Here is a 19,396-nt window from a genome sequence, read left to right on the forward strand (position 1 = left end):
TATACATATTCAAATACTATTCATGTCCATTTTTACTCTCTCTCTCTCTCACAATATAACCATTTCCTTGATCACAAAGAAAAAATGAGTTTGAACTAGCACTATAACCATTTCCATTTCATCTGAAATCGGAGCCTTCGCTTCTTTCTGCTCCAGGTAAATGTCTCTTTTAGCTTCTACTTTGATGAAATTGGGATTGTAACTTGTAATTTTAGGATTTTATGAATCTACATTGGATCTTGCTCCTAGTTCTTTTCATTTTTAGTTTTTTCTTTAAGAAACGCGTTAGGAATGGGATTCTCATGTAGCTTTGAACAACTGGAACTCAGTAACATTTTCTTTTTCAGAATCGAGTAAATCGGTTGTGGTTTTGTTTGATTGAGTTTTCTTTTGATGTAATTAGCCTAAGGATTAGGTTTTTGGTGTGTAGGATTTATTGATTTGAAAATGAAATGATAATTTATTGTGTCCGATCAGATTTAGGTTTTCTTGTTTCTATCAAATGCGGTTTCATTTCATGTGATTGAGATTGTTTTGTTTTTCTTGTGTGTATTTCAGGGCGTGAGTTTCTAATTAGTTGCATTCAGTAAATTTGCTTCTTCCTCGCGGTTTTCTCAAGGTTGGGATAACTTGGGATTACGCGGTCTATTTTGCATCCCATGTGTTTTGGACGATGATTTGGGGAAGGATTTAGGTTTTAGAAGGTGCAGAGTTCGCTAAAGGCGTAGATTCGAATCCAATGGCTCAAGTTGCTCTTAGTTCTGTGCGTGAGGAGCCTCTAAAGGTTAATCACAGTTTCACCTGGAAGTATAATCCATGTTCGGATGACTCGATCTTGATCTTTCTGTCTGTTGCGGGGTCTTTGGTCCCTATGCGTATTATGGAGTCGGATTCTATTGCTTCTGTGAAGCTGAGGATTCAGGCTTACAGAGGTTTCTTTGTGAAGAAGCAAAAATTGATTTTTGAAGGGAGAGAAATGTCTAGGAACAATTCTTGTGCTAGGGACTATGGTGTTGCTGAGGGAAAGGTGTTGCATTTGGTTATAAGGCTTTCAGATCTCCAAGTTATAACTGTTAGGACTGTGTCTGGGCAAGAGTTTAAGTTTCATGTGGGGAGGGGTAGAAATGTAGGCTATGTGAAACAACAGATTGCTAAGAAGGGGAAAGAGTTTGATATCATTGACCAAGAACTGGTTTGTGATGGTGAGGAACTTGAAGACCAAAGGCTTATTAATGATATCTGCAAGGAAAAATATGCAGTGATTCATTTGCTTATTCGGAAATCTGCCAAAGTTAGAGCTAAACCCATTGAGAAAGACTTAGAATTGTCAATTGAGGCACTAGAGTTGCGTGACGGGAGAGATGATGTTTCAGGAGCATATCAGAAGGGGGCATTTTCTCTGGGTAATGAATTTGTAGAGGAGAAACCATTACTGAGAGACTTTGTTTTGGAGCCTGTAATTGTTAATTCCAAAATAGAACTTCCGTTGGTGATCAAAGAGTTAGTAAACTCTACAGTCCTTGGACTAGAGAGGGGCAATGAGCCTATTCGATCTTCTGAGGGATCTGGAGGAGCTTATTTCATGCAAGATTCATCTGGTAAATATGTTGCCGTCTTTAAGCCCATTGATGAAGAGCCAATGGCTTTGAATAACCCTCAGGGATTACCCTTGTCAGTGAATGGTGAAGGATTAAAGAAAGGCACATGTGTAGGAGGTGGAGCATTGCGAGAAGTTGCAGCATTCTTATTGGATCACCCTAAGAGTGGACCACGCTTATTTTGGGATAACCATAGAGGTTTTGCTGGAGTTCCACCCACATTAATGATCAAGTGCTTGCATAAAGGCTTCAATCATCCAAAGGGTTATGAACACTCATCAAAGAATGTAAAGATTGGTTCACTGCAGAGGTTCATAGAAAACAATGGAAGTTGTGAGGATATGGGTCCTGGTGCTTTCCCTGTTCACGAGGTACACAAAATCTCTGTCTTAGATATGAGGTTGGCAAATGCAGACAGACATGCTGGTAACATTTTGATCAGAAAAGATGATGAAGGGAAGATCGTTCTTATCCCAATAGATCATGGATACTGCCTGCCTGAAAGCGTAAGTTTTGTCCTTTTAAGTTAACTATATTCATATGTATGTTATTGTTTTGTCCGATGCTTAGGATGCCATAAGGTATGGCCTTATGGGCCTAACTTATGTTCTTGTTGTTTCATTATCAATCAATACTTCTGGGCTAAGCTTATCTAGTGAAGTGTATTCCTGAATAGATAGATACCTGAAACATAAATTATATGAACTTGAAGAACAATGGCATGTGAAATGGTACATGAAACACGCAGAAGCATAAGATTATTTCAGTTATCTCACAAGAAGAGGCGGAAAAAACAGATCTGTTGAATTTCATATGGTAACATTCTCTAATAAGATAAGAAGACATGCTTCTCATTTGCATTGCATAGGAAAGACTTTTTTTTCTTTTATATCAGAGGGCATCTAAAAATTAGCAAAAAGTCAACTACTTTTGTGTTCTTTAGAAAAGGATCAAAGAAAATATGCTATGAATGAATTGTTCTTATTTGGTGTGGTATTTTGTCTGTGCTATATACTTGAACTTGATTTCTTTGTTCCTATGGAAAATGAACTGTATAATGGTACTATAATGATGAATGTTTTTGCTTTATACACACACAGACACGTGCATAATATGGAAAGCATTCTAAATGTCTTTATTTGGTCTCGTATTTTATCCCCGTTTACTTGAACTATATGTCACGGATTGGTTATTATGCAACCTTGAGCTTTTATTTGTTTTAATTATAGAAAATGAACCAGGTAATGACGCTCAACAGTAATGTTCTTACTTTGTGTTACTTGTCCACTTTCGCATTTGAAAATTCGCAGCTCCAATCTTCTCGTTTAGAAACATCGTGACTCATTTGACACGGAGATAGATATGTTTTCTAATCTTTTTCATTTGTTCCTCCCTTTCCTGCAGTTTGAAGATTGCACTTTTGACTGGCTTTACTGGCCTCAAGCTAAGCAACCTTATTCCCAAGACATTATTGACTATGTTAAAAAACTAGATGCTGAAGAGGACATTACTCTTCTCAAACTCTGTGGATGGGACATGCCCCTCAAGTCCGCCCGCACTTTCCGCATTTCCACCATGCTACTGAAAAAAGGAGTCGAAAGAGCGCTTACGCCCTTTCAAATCGGAAGCATGATGTGCAGGGAGACGCTGAAAAAAGAATCAACTATCGAGCGAATTGTTCAAGAAGCTCAAGATGCCATGCTTCCTGGAAGTAGCGAGGAAGCATTCCTCGAATCCATCTCATCAATCATCGATCGTCAACTCGACGAGCTGACCAGCCGGTAAGTCCGTCCGGTTGGCCGGCGTACATTTTGTAGATATTATATTAACATGAGTGTGAGTGTGTGTGCATTTGTCATGATGCACAAGAAGGTGATTAGTTAGTAGGATGATAGTTTGTTTCGTCCATGTTTAGGTTTGACAAGTTTAAACTCTGTTTTGTTTGTTCATACATGTGTCTTAGTCCTTTCCCTTTTTTGATGGAATGGCATTAAAACTGAGTATATTTTGGACCTTGTGGTGCTTGTGTGGACAAAGATACATATTATTTTTTGTTTTTTTTTTTTAATGTGACTTTGTGTATGTTAGTAGACAGAAATTATACTATGGTTTTGTAATATGAGGAAAATATTTGGGAAATATTTCTAGGATTGGTTCAAAAAATATTTCTGCTTTACTGTAATTATATTATTTTAATTAAAGTTGTAACTAGAAAAAGAAATATTAGTTCATATTATCAATAATATATATTATTTTTTTCTGGGCATTTTTTTAAATAATATATGTATTTTAATAGGTTTTCTTAAAATTGATATTATATTTTTATTGTTTAATTTATTTATATATTTATGAGTTATTTTATCTTTAAACAACAATAATTAATTATAGTTTAATCATATATTAATTGTTAATAAGCAAGTAGCTAACTACATAGCTAGTAATTAGCATTAATATCTAATGTTTAAAAATCAGACTGGAAGTTGAACCGAAATAACAATAATTGGATCAAGGGTCAATTGGTTCATGATTCGGAGAACTGGACGATGTTATATATATATATTTTAGGGATATTTAGCATTTCTATTACAAAAAATACAATTTATTTTAAAATAAAAATGTAAAAATATAATAAGAATTGAAAAAAAAGGGGAAAATTATACAGAAAAGCCTTTATTAAAAGTAATTTACAGTTATAGCAAATCATATTTTGCATTTTGTCAATTAGGAAGTTATCAATAAATGATTGGTTAGAAATGGTTAGAGAATGTTAAAAGATGATAGAAATTTAAAAATATTTAACAGTTTTAAAATAAAAAATGATATATCTAATATAATACTAATAAAATTATTAATTTGATTAAAATATAAATATTTTTATCATTTCTGATCTTTATGTAAAAAGACCCAAAAAAATCATTTTTCTATAAATCAAGTTGGGCCCCCTAATTCGATGGGCTTTCTATCTTGGCATGCCTATTTAGTCATTTGACCCATTAATCACAAAAAAAAAAAAAAAACCTTTATTGTCCCTAAAATTCCTTGGAGATACTCTAAAGCGGAAAAAAATCTTCTGTCCCGAATTCCCTGTCCACTTTTCTGTCTCCCATTCAATTTTTGACACGTGTAATTTCAAAGAGTATGCATAAAATGTCCTAATCACACCTAGTCACCTCAACCGTATTTGAAGAATTCTGATAATCTCAACCTAGATGTGAAGAAGCATCTATAGAGAGATGCGGAGAAGAAGAGAAGAAAAAAAAGTATAACAACACAAGATATGTGATCAATCGAAGATCATCAATGGAACCTTACCTTCTTTTTATCTCCTCCTTTTGATGCGAACCCACGAGGAACAGTGCCTCGAAAATCCGACAACTAGATTTGATCCCTAGGAAAGCTAACGAATCAGGGTCGGACAGAAAAGAACCCTTACAAAACTAGGTTGTAAAGACCCAATCTCAGTCTCCAACAATTAATGATTTAATCCCGAACTGTTCAAAGTAGTGCCCAAAGAACACAAGAGAAACCACTCACAACTCTTTAAGAGTAATATTTTTATTAAGATGAAACTTGTTACAAACTTAGAAAATTGAAAATATTTAAAGACTAAAATTAAATCATGTTGGACATATTTTGCCCTTACATAACTAAAATAAACATAATAAATATAAGGGTAAAAAAGTAACTAACCTAGTCAAAATTATTATCTAGAAAGTCAAAGTAAAAGTTTTCCTCATAATTCATCATGTAGTCCCATACCAAAGAAAAATTGTGCAATTCTTTAAATTGCAAATAATTTCCCACCATCCAAAACTTATTATCCAACTTAATTAGATCTCCTTAAAATCCAAATTCAATTCCCTCAAAATTCAAATTCAAAATGAATTAACTCTAATTGATTCATTTTCAATTTGATATTCGTGTAACTCGAAATGGATTAAATTATTTCATTTTGAACTTCGCACGCTTCATAGGATTATCGAATAAAGGACTAAAATTCGTAAAAATAATCTCATTCTTAGCATGGATCCGATTCTCATCACCTTTCTACGTATTTTTTTCAATCTTTTAAATTTCTTTTTCAATTAACTAGGGTCAAGGCAGTTCGCCGGGTTTCTACTGCTTCACCGGTTGACTTGGTCAATTGAGTTTCTATTGCTTCACCGAATGACCACAATTCTGACCAGGTTAAATTTGCTTGACCCAAAAGCGTATAATCAGACCGGTTACATGGCTAATTCACAGTTGAATCAGTCAATCTGATCCAGTTTTTAAAACATTATTATTATCAATGTTTACCATATTTTTTTTATAAATTATTTGTAACTATAAAACTTCACATGTTTTATATATATTTAGGGGTGTTTGGTTGTTCATTTTCATGTTCATGTTTGCTTTTTAACTTGAGAGTTTTAGTTGTTTGGTTAATGACATTTTGTTTGCATTTTACACCTGAAAAGTAGCTTTTACAAAAGCATGACTTTCTACTTTTTGGAAAAATAGTTTTTTCCAATAGAAAACCGTAACAACAAATAGTAGGTAAAACAGACGGACCCTTAATAATTATTTGGGCAAAAGTATCATGAGGTTTCTAATATGTCTTTTGTTTTTGTTTATTAAGTTTTTTCCCTTTTATTTGGATACATTAAGTCTCTAATAATTTATTCTTGGTCTCATTAAATATTGAATTCGCTTAAAAATATATTATTCATGTAATCTATGTTTGCATTATAGTTTTTACGGTTTGAAATAAGGTTTTTACAGTTTTTCTATAGTCGAATTACACATGAAAACTGTGAAAAATATAAATTCCGAACGCGACTAAAATGAATAACACTATGTTAACCAAATTTTATGTTCAAAACTCACATTTTTGGTCCACAGAGGCTTAATGCGATAAAAAAAATGGCCTAAGACTTAATGTATCCAAATAAAAGATTAAAGCTTAATAAACCAAAATATAAAAGATCAGTAGTCTCAGGATGCTTTTTGCCTAATTATGTTAATAGTTTTTTTTGGGTGTTGTTAAACATAGTCTCAATTTTCCACCCCTAGCCTCGTGAAAGGACGAAAATACCCTTTGAGGTTTTGGGGTGGGAAATCACGCCTCACCTTCTCACCACTAGGTGAGGCGTGATAGCCTCACGCCCGCGTGGCTGTTGGAAAAAAAAAGTTATATTAAGTGTATGAGTTAGGGTGTTTATTGTGGAATAGACGGTTTATTGCGGATTACTCGTATTATATGGTTTATTGCGGATTAACCTTTTAGAAATAAAAATTAACAACATTAATTACTAAAATTAATTAATAAACACAAAATATTACATATAATTACAAAAGTGTTAAAATGTGTTCAAAAACAATAAGTTCTAGTAAATAACAACATATATCACTCTGCCCGGCGCCACTCGTCCATAAACTCATCCATATCTCTCATAATAAGTGGACCCTCCTCATTATGTCGCCCGGCTACCGGCCGTTGAGTGATACGCCACAAACGGCTAACCCACTGCAGAAAAATAAATATTAGAAAACAAACATATGTAAACCAATAATAAATAACAAAATAATAATAAACTTACATATTCGCTGTTGGAGCGAGCATATCGGACCGGCCCATCCCGAGGGGCATGAAGGAGATGAGGATGTGAATATCGTCTGTACCACTCCACGTACCCCGCATCACAAGCAGTGAGATCGTATCCAACTGGCCGGCATCTCCTCCGATCAACGCCATGAGTCGATGGAAATTTCCGCCAGGTATCATCAATTGTGACAGATGAATGCGCAAGCCTGTACGATAAAGACTTCCATGACAAGAATGCAGTATCAGGTCTAATACGGCTGAACATATCCTACCAGACGTAAGACTCAATCAGGCATATACGGCTCAACAACGTCTCTACACCGTATCCAACCGGCGTAGGACACTCGTAGCTGATCATCGTCAGCGACTGAACCATAAGGCAACCACGTCACTTGCAAAAAATAATACTTAATTATAAATAATAATATACTATAAATAATACTAAAATGTTATATAGTACTAAAATTTTAAATAATACCTCGGCTGCAGTCATGCGGTCCAACTGTGCACGTATGGTCTCGAGTCGGGCGGTCTTCCTACCTGGAACCCCGATCTCCCATCTGCACACCCGGGGAGAATCAGCTGGGATCTCGAGTGGTAGTCGATGGGGACCGGAACACCAGAAAATACTCATATATCCACGTCTGGAGGAGGGTCAAACATCCGCAAATACCCGAGCACTCTCCTCTGCTCGCTATCCCTAGCTGCCGATATAACATGGCAAGTGTAGTAGACCCCCAAGAAAGTCCAGTTGCCCCTCTGACACCTCCGTGAACCTCAAGGAGATGGGAGGGCCTGATTCTATCGCCACTCTTGTCGACAAACAAGGTGGATCCGAACATAAGCCATATCCACGTTGTGGCTCGAGTCTTGTCATCCCGACCCTCCACCTCACGGTAAGTCTCGCCACAGCATCAACAAAAACACCTCCACCACTCCAGTAATGTCAGACTGGTGATAGCAACTCCTCCTGACTGACCCCGAACATCATCATACATATGACATGCAACCGCTCAACACTGCCTGACTCGGAGACCATCTAACCGTGGACCAAGATACACAGAATCTGCCATACATCATGCAGTAGAATAGTCATCTCCCCGAACGGTATGTGGAAGGAGTTCGTATCGGATTGCCACCGCTCCACGAACGCAGATATCAGCGACACGTCCAGGTTCTTGAACATGGTGGATGGGAGGTGAGACAACCCAGTCCTCTGCAGCTGTAAAAATGACACTTATACAATTACTGAATGTTTATGATGTTTATAAAAGCAAACATAGAAAAATATATGAACAATAAAACTGAAAATTAAAAAATAGAGTTAGACAAATCTGATGCTTATATTATCCGTCTCTTTAAGACATATTTTATCGCTAGTGACGATCGTCTCCTAAGATATAATATTATGCAAGAGAACTCTTACCATGTGCAAATTTGTTACCACTGAAGTAGGAACACAAGAACAATGTAAACGTACATAGAGTAGAAAATTTCAGAAAGTACTTTTATGTTTCTAGTTTGTGAATTTGACAGTTCTATCATGTATAAATTAAACTCGAAAGGACATGTCTGTTCACGAACAAACACAACTATTCATGGACAAACACGACTGTTTAAGAACGAACACAACTGTTCACAAACGGACACGATTGTTCACTATCGAACACGACTATTCATGAAGAGAGGTGTTTGTCGGTATTTAAATTAATTTCATAATTTATTCATTTTGTCCAATAATCCCCTACACAAATAAAATTGGAAACGAGATGCTTACGCTTACGACGTGGTGATAACTTTCTACAATCGATATCTGCATAGGATAACTGAAAACCATTCCTTTCGAACCAAAAGCAAGGTAGGTAACAACCTTTTGCACCTTCCATTGTGAAAGTATAGTTATTTTCCTGGCTGTCTAGTAGACGTGATGTCCTTGAACTATTCTGTCGTTTATGTAGATGATGATATACTCCACGCAGATACCAACATAACACGGTATTGGTTCTCATGGTTATGTTCGTTACGGTCATGAACATCTCCTGATTTTGCAAGAGTTTCAGAGAACTAAGCCTCATTAGTCTCATTTGAAGTGATCATACTTCACTCTAACGTATGTGATTTATTTACTCAGAATATTGACGCACAATGTATCGTCAAAAGCACCGCTTAAACTTTTTTTCTGTTTCATATCACTGTTTACATTATACGAATAAACTGTTTACATTATACGAATGAATTTGTCTATTCATAAACAGATACGACTATTCGTGATAGAAATTTTCAGTGTTGAATCCGGAAATCGCCATCAGGAGATGAATAATTTGCATCCTATGTAGAAACCCTAGTGAGGTTCTTTCCTAATCGGAGACTATTGACTTTTCTATCTTTGTTTGGTGATTTGAACAAAATGATGTACCATCAATTTGAAAGATCTCTCTACAAATAATAGGTGGTAATGCAAAACGTAACTTAGCCACTTGGATGTTTGTAGCCTCAATTAAGAGGTGACAGAATACCTAAAATAGTACAACAAGTAAGAAATAGGATTGGTTCGATAAAAGTTCAATTGTGGTTGAGGCCGAGTTAAAGCACGTGAAACTTGGTTCGAAAGCTCGCGAACAGCCTCGATTATAGATTCATGAATAAGCTAATGAGTAAGCTCGATTATAATGTTCATGAACATGCTCGTGATCAAGTTTGGTTCGATTTTTTTTAATTATAATATTTTTTAGAAAGAGAAGATGTAAAACATCGAAATTTTGTAGATTTCAAAATTATGTAATTTTATGTTAAAAAAATTTCAAATCAATATATAACGTTATGGTATTTTGCATCCCTTTTTGAAAATGAAGGGACGGCATATTTTTTTTTTCTTCTTTTTGAAAAAAAAAACTACCGATTTGTAAAAATAATTCATGTTGTTTAAAAATTTGTAACCAAAAGTTTGTGTTTTTTTTTAATTTATAAACTTAAGTCATTTCTTCAAAAATTATTATTATGACTTTTTATTTAAAAATGAGTGATTTGAAACAATTAAAAAACCGACTTTACAAATTATCTAAATTCAAGGTTCAACTTTACGATTTAACTTGACTACAATTTTTTTTCCCGAAAAATTGACTCATGATTTAGCTGCAAAATCCACAAAATATATCTCTGTTTACAAACTTTTAAACTAAAACATCTGTCTTTAAACATCACCTAAACCATAATATTTACTTTCATATTTTTCACAAAAAATAAAAATAAAAAATTTAGAGACAAAAGAAAATATTTTTTCTATTAAAGAATAATAACTGTTTAATGCCCCACTTAATAGACAAAATTAGGAGAAACTTCCTATGTAATAGGGTGTTTGTTTCAATATTTTCTAGCCCAAGTCAAAGAATAAATAATTTCTTTTTATCTAAAATCTTAATATAAATTCTATTTTATGCATTAAATTTTTTTAAAATGTAAAAAAAAAAATCGTTCGGAATAAGATTGCAAATACTTTTTTTTTTAATTTTCTAGATCCGATTCGGAAATTTCGAACACCCGATACAAAACTTAAGAAACATGTCGACTAATAAAAAAAAGATAAAAAAAAAATGTATTTTTTAGGGTAAATTAAGAAAAAACATGTGGTTATATTTTTTTTTTTTTTTTTATCAATTGCATACTAGTGGGTTTTTTTTCAAATGGGGACTGAAGTTTCTCGCTTTGCTAAAAGCGAAGTTCTTTTAGCTTGACACTCCAAAAATAATCATTAACAACCCCAAAAAAGAAAATCAAGAATTAAAATTGTTAAGTATCACATTTACTATGGAACCACATATTTTATTTTCCAAATATCATTTTCGGAACTTTCTCTCTTTTCACCAAACAACATTTACATGATCTCAAAATAAAAAATTTGAAGAATTAAAATTGTTTAAAATATTAGCAATTCTTGAAATTTTTCAATTTTAAAATTGTCAATAATCATATAAAAAATTGTTTTAACAAAACGAAAATAACTCAATCAATCTCCTAGCAGAAAAAAAAACCTCAGCTTTCTTTTGGACAAAAAAAACCACAAACATATGATTAACAAAAAAAAAATGTAACCAGATTTTTTTTTTTTTTGAGAAAAATTTTTAGATGAAAAAAGAAGTACAACAAGTAAAATATAACCTCAGCTTTGTTTTGGACAAAAAAAAACCACAAACATACGATTAACAAAAAAAAAACGTAACCAAATTTTTTTTTTTTAGAAAAATACTTGTAATTTCATTAGATGAAAAAAGAAGTACAACAAGCATAATGTAAGGAATAAAACCTCACATGATTACAGACTAAAACAAATATAATATCCACGAAGAGATGAAAATGATTACAAAGAGTAAAAAGAATCAATGGAAAATATAAAAAAACACAAAAGAATTTTTTTTTAATTAAGTGAACTTTTAGATGTTTTTTCAAATTTCTTTAGATATAATATCTCAATAAATAACTAGCATTTATTTATATGTTAATATTTTATTAACAGCTTTATTTATAAGTTATTTTTTTATATATAGGCAAAAAATATTTCGAGGCTCCTGATTTTCATTTTTTGCTGTATTGAGTCTCTGATTTTTTATTTGGATATATTAATCCTTTAATCTTTTATTTTTAGCCACATTATATCATTTTACACGTTGAAGGTAAAATTGCTACTGATTGTAAACGTTAGAGGTATTTTTACGCATTATCCTTTATAGTATTGAATTATATCCTTCATAAATTCCAATTTTGAAAATTCAAAGAAAGACTATACAAAAACAGCTGGCCATGTGCATTTATGACTAAGACAACCAACTCAGCTCCCTCCATGCATGTACATTGTTTTAATTCTATTAAATTAGTAACTTTCTATATAGCTCACACAAGAAAATAATTTTTTTTACTACTTATAGTTAATTGATGAAACAAAATAAATACCATAGACAAAATTAGGAGAGAGTTCATCTCTCATCTTCACTGACACACCTACCCACGGATATTTCTGTCGATGATAGCATTTTTTCTTATAACGAAAATCTAAGGATAAAAAGTAGCATTGAAAACATTGGCGGAACGAGGAATTTACATTTGGGTACCGACTTTAACGTTGCAGTCAGTGTCGAAGTTAGATGTATAGAGTTGGAGGGAAATTTTTAAAGTTCAACCTTTTAAGGTTGAGTGTCGTTGTTTTGATGTATTGGAAGTTAAAAAATTAGAAGTGTTAATGCAATAGAAATAGCTATTTTTAATGTTTTATAAGTCCAATGCTAATTTTTTTAAAATTATACAACTTTTTTTTTAAGTTATACATTTTTTATAATTTTCATAAATTGAAATTTAATTAAAAAATTAAGTTACTTGAGTTACGGAAGTAAAAAATTGATTTTGAAAAGAAATTTAGTTGCAAACGATTAAGGGTAAAAGCTATGCTTACTTTATTTTTGACAAAGTAAGTCTTACTTTGTGTGTTTTTACCATTTGATGAATTTTACGCTCCATCATCCAATGGTAAAAATAACCAAGTAAGACTTACTTTGTCACACCCGACCCTAAATGACCTCAAGCGGCATCGGGCGTGAAATGGAAAGATAATAATCAATACTTAGGAGTCTCCAATTTATCCACATATCATTATATTACAATTGCAATACCAAAGTTCTAACCATAATGCTAACAATAAGCAGTCAACTTCCAAACCTCGCCTAATCGGTCGGGAACCTTCTCTATATCCTGTACTGTCTCACCTAAAAACATTTAAACATTTAAAAACGTGAGACAAAAATCTCAGTAAGAAACTATCAGCCATAAAAACCAACTTTATTTAACATAGCTACATATATACGTTTATAAAGGGATTTAATCAAAACCTTATAAAATATACTCAAAACTTAAGTTTATAATATAATCACCAAAACCTTATAAAATATACTCAAAACTTAAGTTCATAAAATCAAAGTTGTATATGTATCCATCCTCGAATTCCACCCGTGTAGATCATAACATCAATCATAACAATATCGAGATATCTCATTTATATCTCGTTCCTTGCCTAACAGTTAGGACTACCAGCCGTGCACTCTGGCCATACCGCCATTAGGTATGGTCTTAAAATACAACTCATACCCCGGGCAATCCTAGATGGACAAAACCATTAAATCTTTCGAAATACCACAACTCATAAAAATCATATATGGATTTCAATCCAAAATAATAACAACAATAACCGCAATAGATTTCTCAATCCAAAACCAAAACATATATGTATATATATTAAATCAACCAAATGAAGCCTTAAATCAACATAATCAAGTAAAATTTAAAATTCACATAAAAGCATAGTCAATGACTTCATTTGAACCATAATTTCACAATAAAAAGCAAAATCGTGAAAAACCTCGATTTTACAAAATACCCGTAGAAACCCTGAAATATCAATTTTTGTAAATCCTTTGATTATATATATATATTTATATACTTCAAACTCAAAATATAGTTGATAGGTACTTACCTTGGCTACTAATTGAAAACCACAAACCCGTTCAATTCGTCTCTAAACTCTGTCTAAGTCATTTCCCTCCAAACACTACCGAAACTCAAAAACTCTTCGGCTAGGACTTAGATCTATGTATAAGGATACTATGGTTCCAATTTCAAATGATTTGGATGGTCGAATCTCCGTAAATAAAAAAAAAACGGTGGAAAAACGGTTCAGGAACGGCAAAGAACACGAAGAGGCAGAGAATGAAAAAGAAAAAAGAAAAAGAAAATAAAGATGATGAGCATCATCTCTGAATCCGTTTTAACATATATCCAAATTTGGATAAAATCCCGTTTGATCCTCCATCTTTATATAATCTTTTAAAAATTATTCTAAACTTTTAATTTACACCTAAAATCCTCAAATTAACTCCAAACTTTTTCTATAGTACCAAATTAACTTCACACATCCAATAATTATAATATATATTAATATAAATTCTAGAAATTTAGTCACGGACGTGACATACTTTGTCAAAAACAAAGTAACCATAGAAGGCACCAACGATTAAGAAGATAAAGAGTGTATCGAAAAAAATTAATAATGACAACATAGTTATTTAGAAAACAAAATTCATATAAATAAAAGTTTTATAAAAAATTGAAATTATGACTTCTTACATTAAAATATGGAAAAATTATACAATTTGATTAAATTGACGTTTGCATATTTAAACGGGAAAATTATAAAACTAGGTCAAATGGGAGGTTCATTTACATATTAAACCTATTTACTCAACCTACTACATATCTAGACTGATTTTGTGTGACTTTCTCATAATACCCTCAATATTTACGCGCGTCTCGTCCCCTCCCGTCTGACTTCGCAAATTCCATATTATGCGAAGCCTGCGAAGCTAATGTTCATAATAATTGATGAATTTAGTTCGCATATGCGAAGCCTGCGAAGTTAGAGTTTGATTTATTTGATGAATTTAATTCGCATATGCGAAGCCTGAATATGTTTTATAGCTAATTCGTGAAGTGGTATATAACAAAAAAAAATGGCAAACAATAAAGGATTTTAACATAAAAATCATAACATTATCCAAATTTACAATAAGATTGCCACAATAAACTCTTAACAAATCATCTCATAATACATAGGCTACTATTCACTAAGATTGCCACAATAAACTCCTAACAAATCACTTCATTATACATAGGCTATTATTAACCACAAAGGGATGGACGTGTCCCACGGTGTAGACTCTTATTCACAACTCACGGTTGGAACTCCAGGCGTTTTCGAATGGATGTCTCTCATGGCACCCTAACACGTCGGCTTCCAGGAATGAATATTACGTATTCAACCACCTTCAGAAAAATTTAATCGTGTTAGTCAGAAAAAGGAAGATTTGGCTTCGCGAAACGATGATTCGCTAAGTATGCGAACATAAATGTGCAAGGAATGTGACGCTCTGACTTCGCGAAACAATGATTTCGCGGAGTCTGCGAGGAGAAATGTGACGCTCTGGCTTCCCGAAACGCTGAATTCGCGGAGTCTGCGAGAGAAATTTATCGAATTACCTCGCAAACTTTGCGTAATCAGCGTTTCGCGAAGTGAAATCGATAACCGTATATGCTAGTGGATTTATGGGGGAAAACGCAGAAAAAACAGCATATACTTACATTTTTTGATGAACCCAATATGATAAATTGGGAAAAACGATGAAAATAACATAGAATCACCATTTTTTCGAACGAGCAGGAAATAGAAGATGAAGAACCATGACTTCGTTTTCTAGGATTAGGAAGTTGTAGAATCAAGAGATGAAGAGAGGAAGAAGAGAAATTCATTGTGATTTGGAGAAATGAACCAGATTTCGTGGAATTTAAAGGAAGATAGGAAGATCAAAAGGCTTGGAATCATTAATGGAGGAGCTGCCACCGTTTCGCGAAACCAAGGAGAAGAAGGGAGAGAACATTCGCGTAAGGGAGGAAGTGGGAAGGTTAGGGGTATTATGGGAAAGTCACACAAAATCAGTCTAGATATGTAGTAGGTTGAGTAAATGGGTTTAATATGTAAATGGGCCTTCCTTTTGACCTAGTTTTGTAATTTTTCCTATTTAAATCCATTTAAAAACACATTACATATCTAGACTATTTCAGTAAGAATTATCCATAATACCCTTTATATTTATACAACAACTTAGCCAAAATTTCCTTCTCTTCTTCATCCTTAACATGCAAACTCGAAGGGCTTTACATTTTCAATCTCTGCGAACACGAAGAGGTATTGAATCTCCCTTCCAAGTGTTTCTATTCAATTTCAATAGAAAAAAACGGCAAGAAGGTATGTATCTACTGTTTTTATGCGATTTCCACTTGATTTTATGGTTCTTTTTTTCTGCGAGTTTGGTTTAGAATTTAGGTTTTTTATGTGTTTTCTCGTTAGTTTATAGCTACATTTTGACAAATGAAACTTAGAAATAGTTCAAAATGGTAATGAGGAGTTCATTTTGCACAGAAAAACTACTTCACAGATATGATTTTGCTTCTCGATTTTCGCAAACTGTGAAGCAAAATCTTCGCGGTTAGGTAAAAACCGCAAAGCCAAATCATATCTGTGGAGTAGTTTTCCCTTCGCAGAAACTCAAAACCGCGAAGCTATGAGTAATTTGTGAATTCACAGCTTTTCTCATGTTCGCAGTTTTGAAAATCTGCTAATGGAATTACACTTGATTTGCTTCACTTTTTTAGCAAATGCGAAGCAAAAAAAATGGAACTGCGAAGTGGTTTTATTTCAATATTTGATCTACTTTTTGTAGAAGGTTGATCAATCTAAGTAGGGCTGTAAATGAATTGAGCCACTGATGAGCGGCTCGGTAATCGGCTCGTTAAAAGCTAAAGGGATACAAATTCTCGATAAAAGCTAAGGTGACAGCAGAAAATGTTATTTACGATTTAAGTAATGCGGAATGGGAACCTAAGGGGATTCAAATTCTCACATGTGTAAATGGAGACAATTTTTTCCGATTTTATAAAAGGGATGAGGATGAAGAATTCCTATCTAGTTCGGGACATATATGGGAAAACAATTTGATACGGATATTAGTCGAGCTAGAAGGTTTTGATCTTAAACCTACAAAGAGTTTCTTCTCAAGCATAGCTTGAAGGAGTTAATCCCAAAGAAAAGATGAACAAGTTACAATGGAGGCTGATTTTTTATTAATTCATAAAAAGATGCCCTTCAATATAAATGAGGAGGCTTATATACATCTTCTAATGTTGAAGCAAAAGACCTAGATGTCCGACTAGGGTTACAAATCAATAAAGAAATGATATGGTAAGAAGGGGATACAAGGTCAAATGACATTTAAGTTATTATCCCTAAATGGCAAGACAATAATAATAGTAGTGGAAAACAGTAAATTATAGAAATGAGCAAAAAGCTGACAACAATGTCCCTATCGGAATGCTGAAAAGGCCATACTGCATGTGGCCAGCATCAACGCCCAGCCTGATTCCCCAATTTGAGTTCACACACCGTGTGGTCTAGAGGCACACGACGTGTAAATTGATTCAAAAACTTTCAAGAGCTTTTCTTCAAGCCCACACTCCTTGTGCTCTACTCACATACCGTGTGGGGGAGGCAAAAATCACATAGGTTCTTCTTCTTCAACCTCACACGATGTGTGGCTGCTGGCACATGACGTGTGAGGCTCCTTTCCTCCACCCTTTGTCATCATGTTGGAGATGTCTGCATCATTCTCTCATTCTTCAAAAGAGTTGGACCTCAATACGTCCTTAGTAGTTGCAAGAGTACCATCCGGTTTCCATAAACTCACGTCCCGCCTATTGAAAAAAGTTGACACCTTCCCGAGCCAATTGGGGAAGGATATATGATGGGTGTTAACACTCACTTTCTTAGTCAGCTTATAAGAACTGTACTTCTGCGGTCTGGGTTTACTACTCGGGGCACTAGCAACTCTCTCATTGCTTAGGTATACCATTACTTCATCCTCGACTTCAAATTGGAGATCTCTTTGATGTTCATCCACTTTAGCCTTTAGCTTGATATTCTATACCTCAATGCTTTGCTTCACCTCTTTGGTGCATTTGGTGATAGTCATGGGCAAGGTTTTAGGTAGTTATGCTCTTCTTCTCTCCCTTTGGGGTGTCCGTAATGTCAAACATATGATTCAGGGTCTTAGTGTACACAACTTCGAGGTGTCTTCCCCATGGTTGAACTCACAACATCGTTATATGCAAACTCAGCTTGTGCCAACATATAATCGCACATCTCCAGCGACACTTACTCCTCAAGAGATTCCCAAGGTCCAATTGATAATTTATGTTTGCCCATTGGTTTATGGATGTTCGGTAGTGCTAAACTTCAAAGTAGTATCGAGAAGAGCCTATATATTACTCCTATATTTGGTACTATGCTTTTAGGAACACCATGCAACCTTACTACCTCATGAAAGAACAACTTGGCTATCGTCGTGGCATCATTTGTCTTACAACATGAGATAAAGTGTCCCATCTTGAAGAACTGATCTACAACCACAAAGATAGAATCCATAACTTATTGAGTTCTAGGTAGCCCCAATACAAAATCCATAGATAGGTCTTGCCATATTGATTCTGAAACCGATAGTGACATAAGCAAACCCGTATTGGTGGCATGTCCATTTGACGTTTGGCAATCCCCATATCGCTCCATAATGTAAGCTACGTCTCTCCTTAGCCTTAGCTAATAGTAACGGGAACTCATGACTTTGAATGTCTTGTCTCTCCCAAAGTGTCCCCCCAAGGTTCCCGATGAAGATCGTGGATCACTCGCTCTTGGATAAACATACACAACTTATTTCCCTTCATGAGATACCCATCATATAACTGATACTCACTGCCCTCAGGTTGATCTTTGCACTTCTCCCAAATAGCCCCAAAATCTGGATCCTCCCAATAATCCCCTTTGATATGCTCAAAGTAATCTAGCTCAAGGGCCACTATTTTCAAGAGCGTTACTCGCCGACTTAGGCGTCTGCCATCTTGTGGAGAAGTTTATAAGGAAACTTGTCCACGAAAGCGGACCATCTAGCATGCATAGAACTTCGAAGTTGTTTTTAGCTTTCTAAATATTTGAGAGCTTGATGGTCAGTATAGAGCATGAACTCCTTGCCCACGAGGTAATGTTCCCATGTCTTCAAAGCCCAAATCACTGTATAGAACTCTATCATAGGTGACCCATTTTTGTCTCGTTTCACAAAATTTCTCGCTGAAATATAAAATAGGCATCTTTTCTTGTATCAACACAACTCCAACTCCTACTCCACTTGCATCACACTTCACTTCAAATAACTTATCGAAGTTCGAAACAGCTAATACTGGAGCTATGCTTAACTTTTCTTTTATCAAATGAAAACTACACTATTATTCATCTCCCCATTTGAAGCCTCTCCCATTCTTCAAACATTCGGTTAGAGATGCCACAATGGCATTAAAATTTCGTATGAACCGCATATAGAAGGTAGCCAATCCATGGAAAGCTCCTAATGTCACCCACATTCCTCGGAGTCGACCACTCCCAAATAGCTCACTTTCTCTTCATCAACTCGGATACCATCTCCGCTCACAACATACCCAAGAAATACTAAGCCTCCCCATAACAAAATCACACTTCTTGGCATTAGCATACAACTGATTTCTCTCAACAAATCCA

At 34.3% G+C, this 19,396-nt stretch overlaps 1 protein-coding gene across 1 annotated transcript; it reads left to right on the top strand.

Annotated features, from left to right (window-relative positions):
* On the top strand, positions 1–3,858 carry LOC136232863 (phosphatidylinositol 4-kinase gamma 4-like). Its single transcript, XM_066022313.1, has 3 exons — positions 1–156; positions 559–2,104; positions 3,003–3,858. Exons 2-3 carry the CDS (start codon positions 740–742, stop codon positions 3,381–3,383), a joined length of 1,746 nt encoding a protein of 581 aa, XP_065878385.1. The 5' UTR covers positions 1–156; positions 559–739; the 3' UTR covers positions 3,384–3,858.
* Positions 3,859–19,396: the final 15,538 nt, after the last annotated feature.

Source organism: Euphorbia lathyris, chromosome 6 (assembly GCF_963576675.1).
Source record: "Euphorbia lathyris chromosome 6, ddEupLath1.1, whole genome shotgun sequence".
Classification (NCBI taxonomy): domain Eukaryota; kingdom Viridiplantae; phylum Streptophyta; class Magnoliopsida; order Malpighiales; family Euphorbiaceae; genus Euphorbia; species Euphorbia lathyris.

Bases quoted from the DNA above. Each gene is read 5' to 3' on its own strand.
- LOC136232863 (XM_066022313.1), top strand. From the start codon at position 740: ATGGCTCAAGTTGCTCTTAGTTCTGTGCGTGAGGAGCCTCTAAAGGTT. The intron at 2,105-3,002 runs GTAAGTTTTGTC...CCTTTCCTGCAG, and splicing joins GATACTGCCTGCCTGAAAGC to TTTGAAGATTGCACTTTTGA.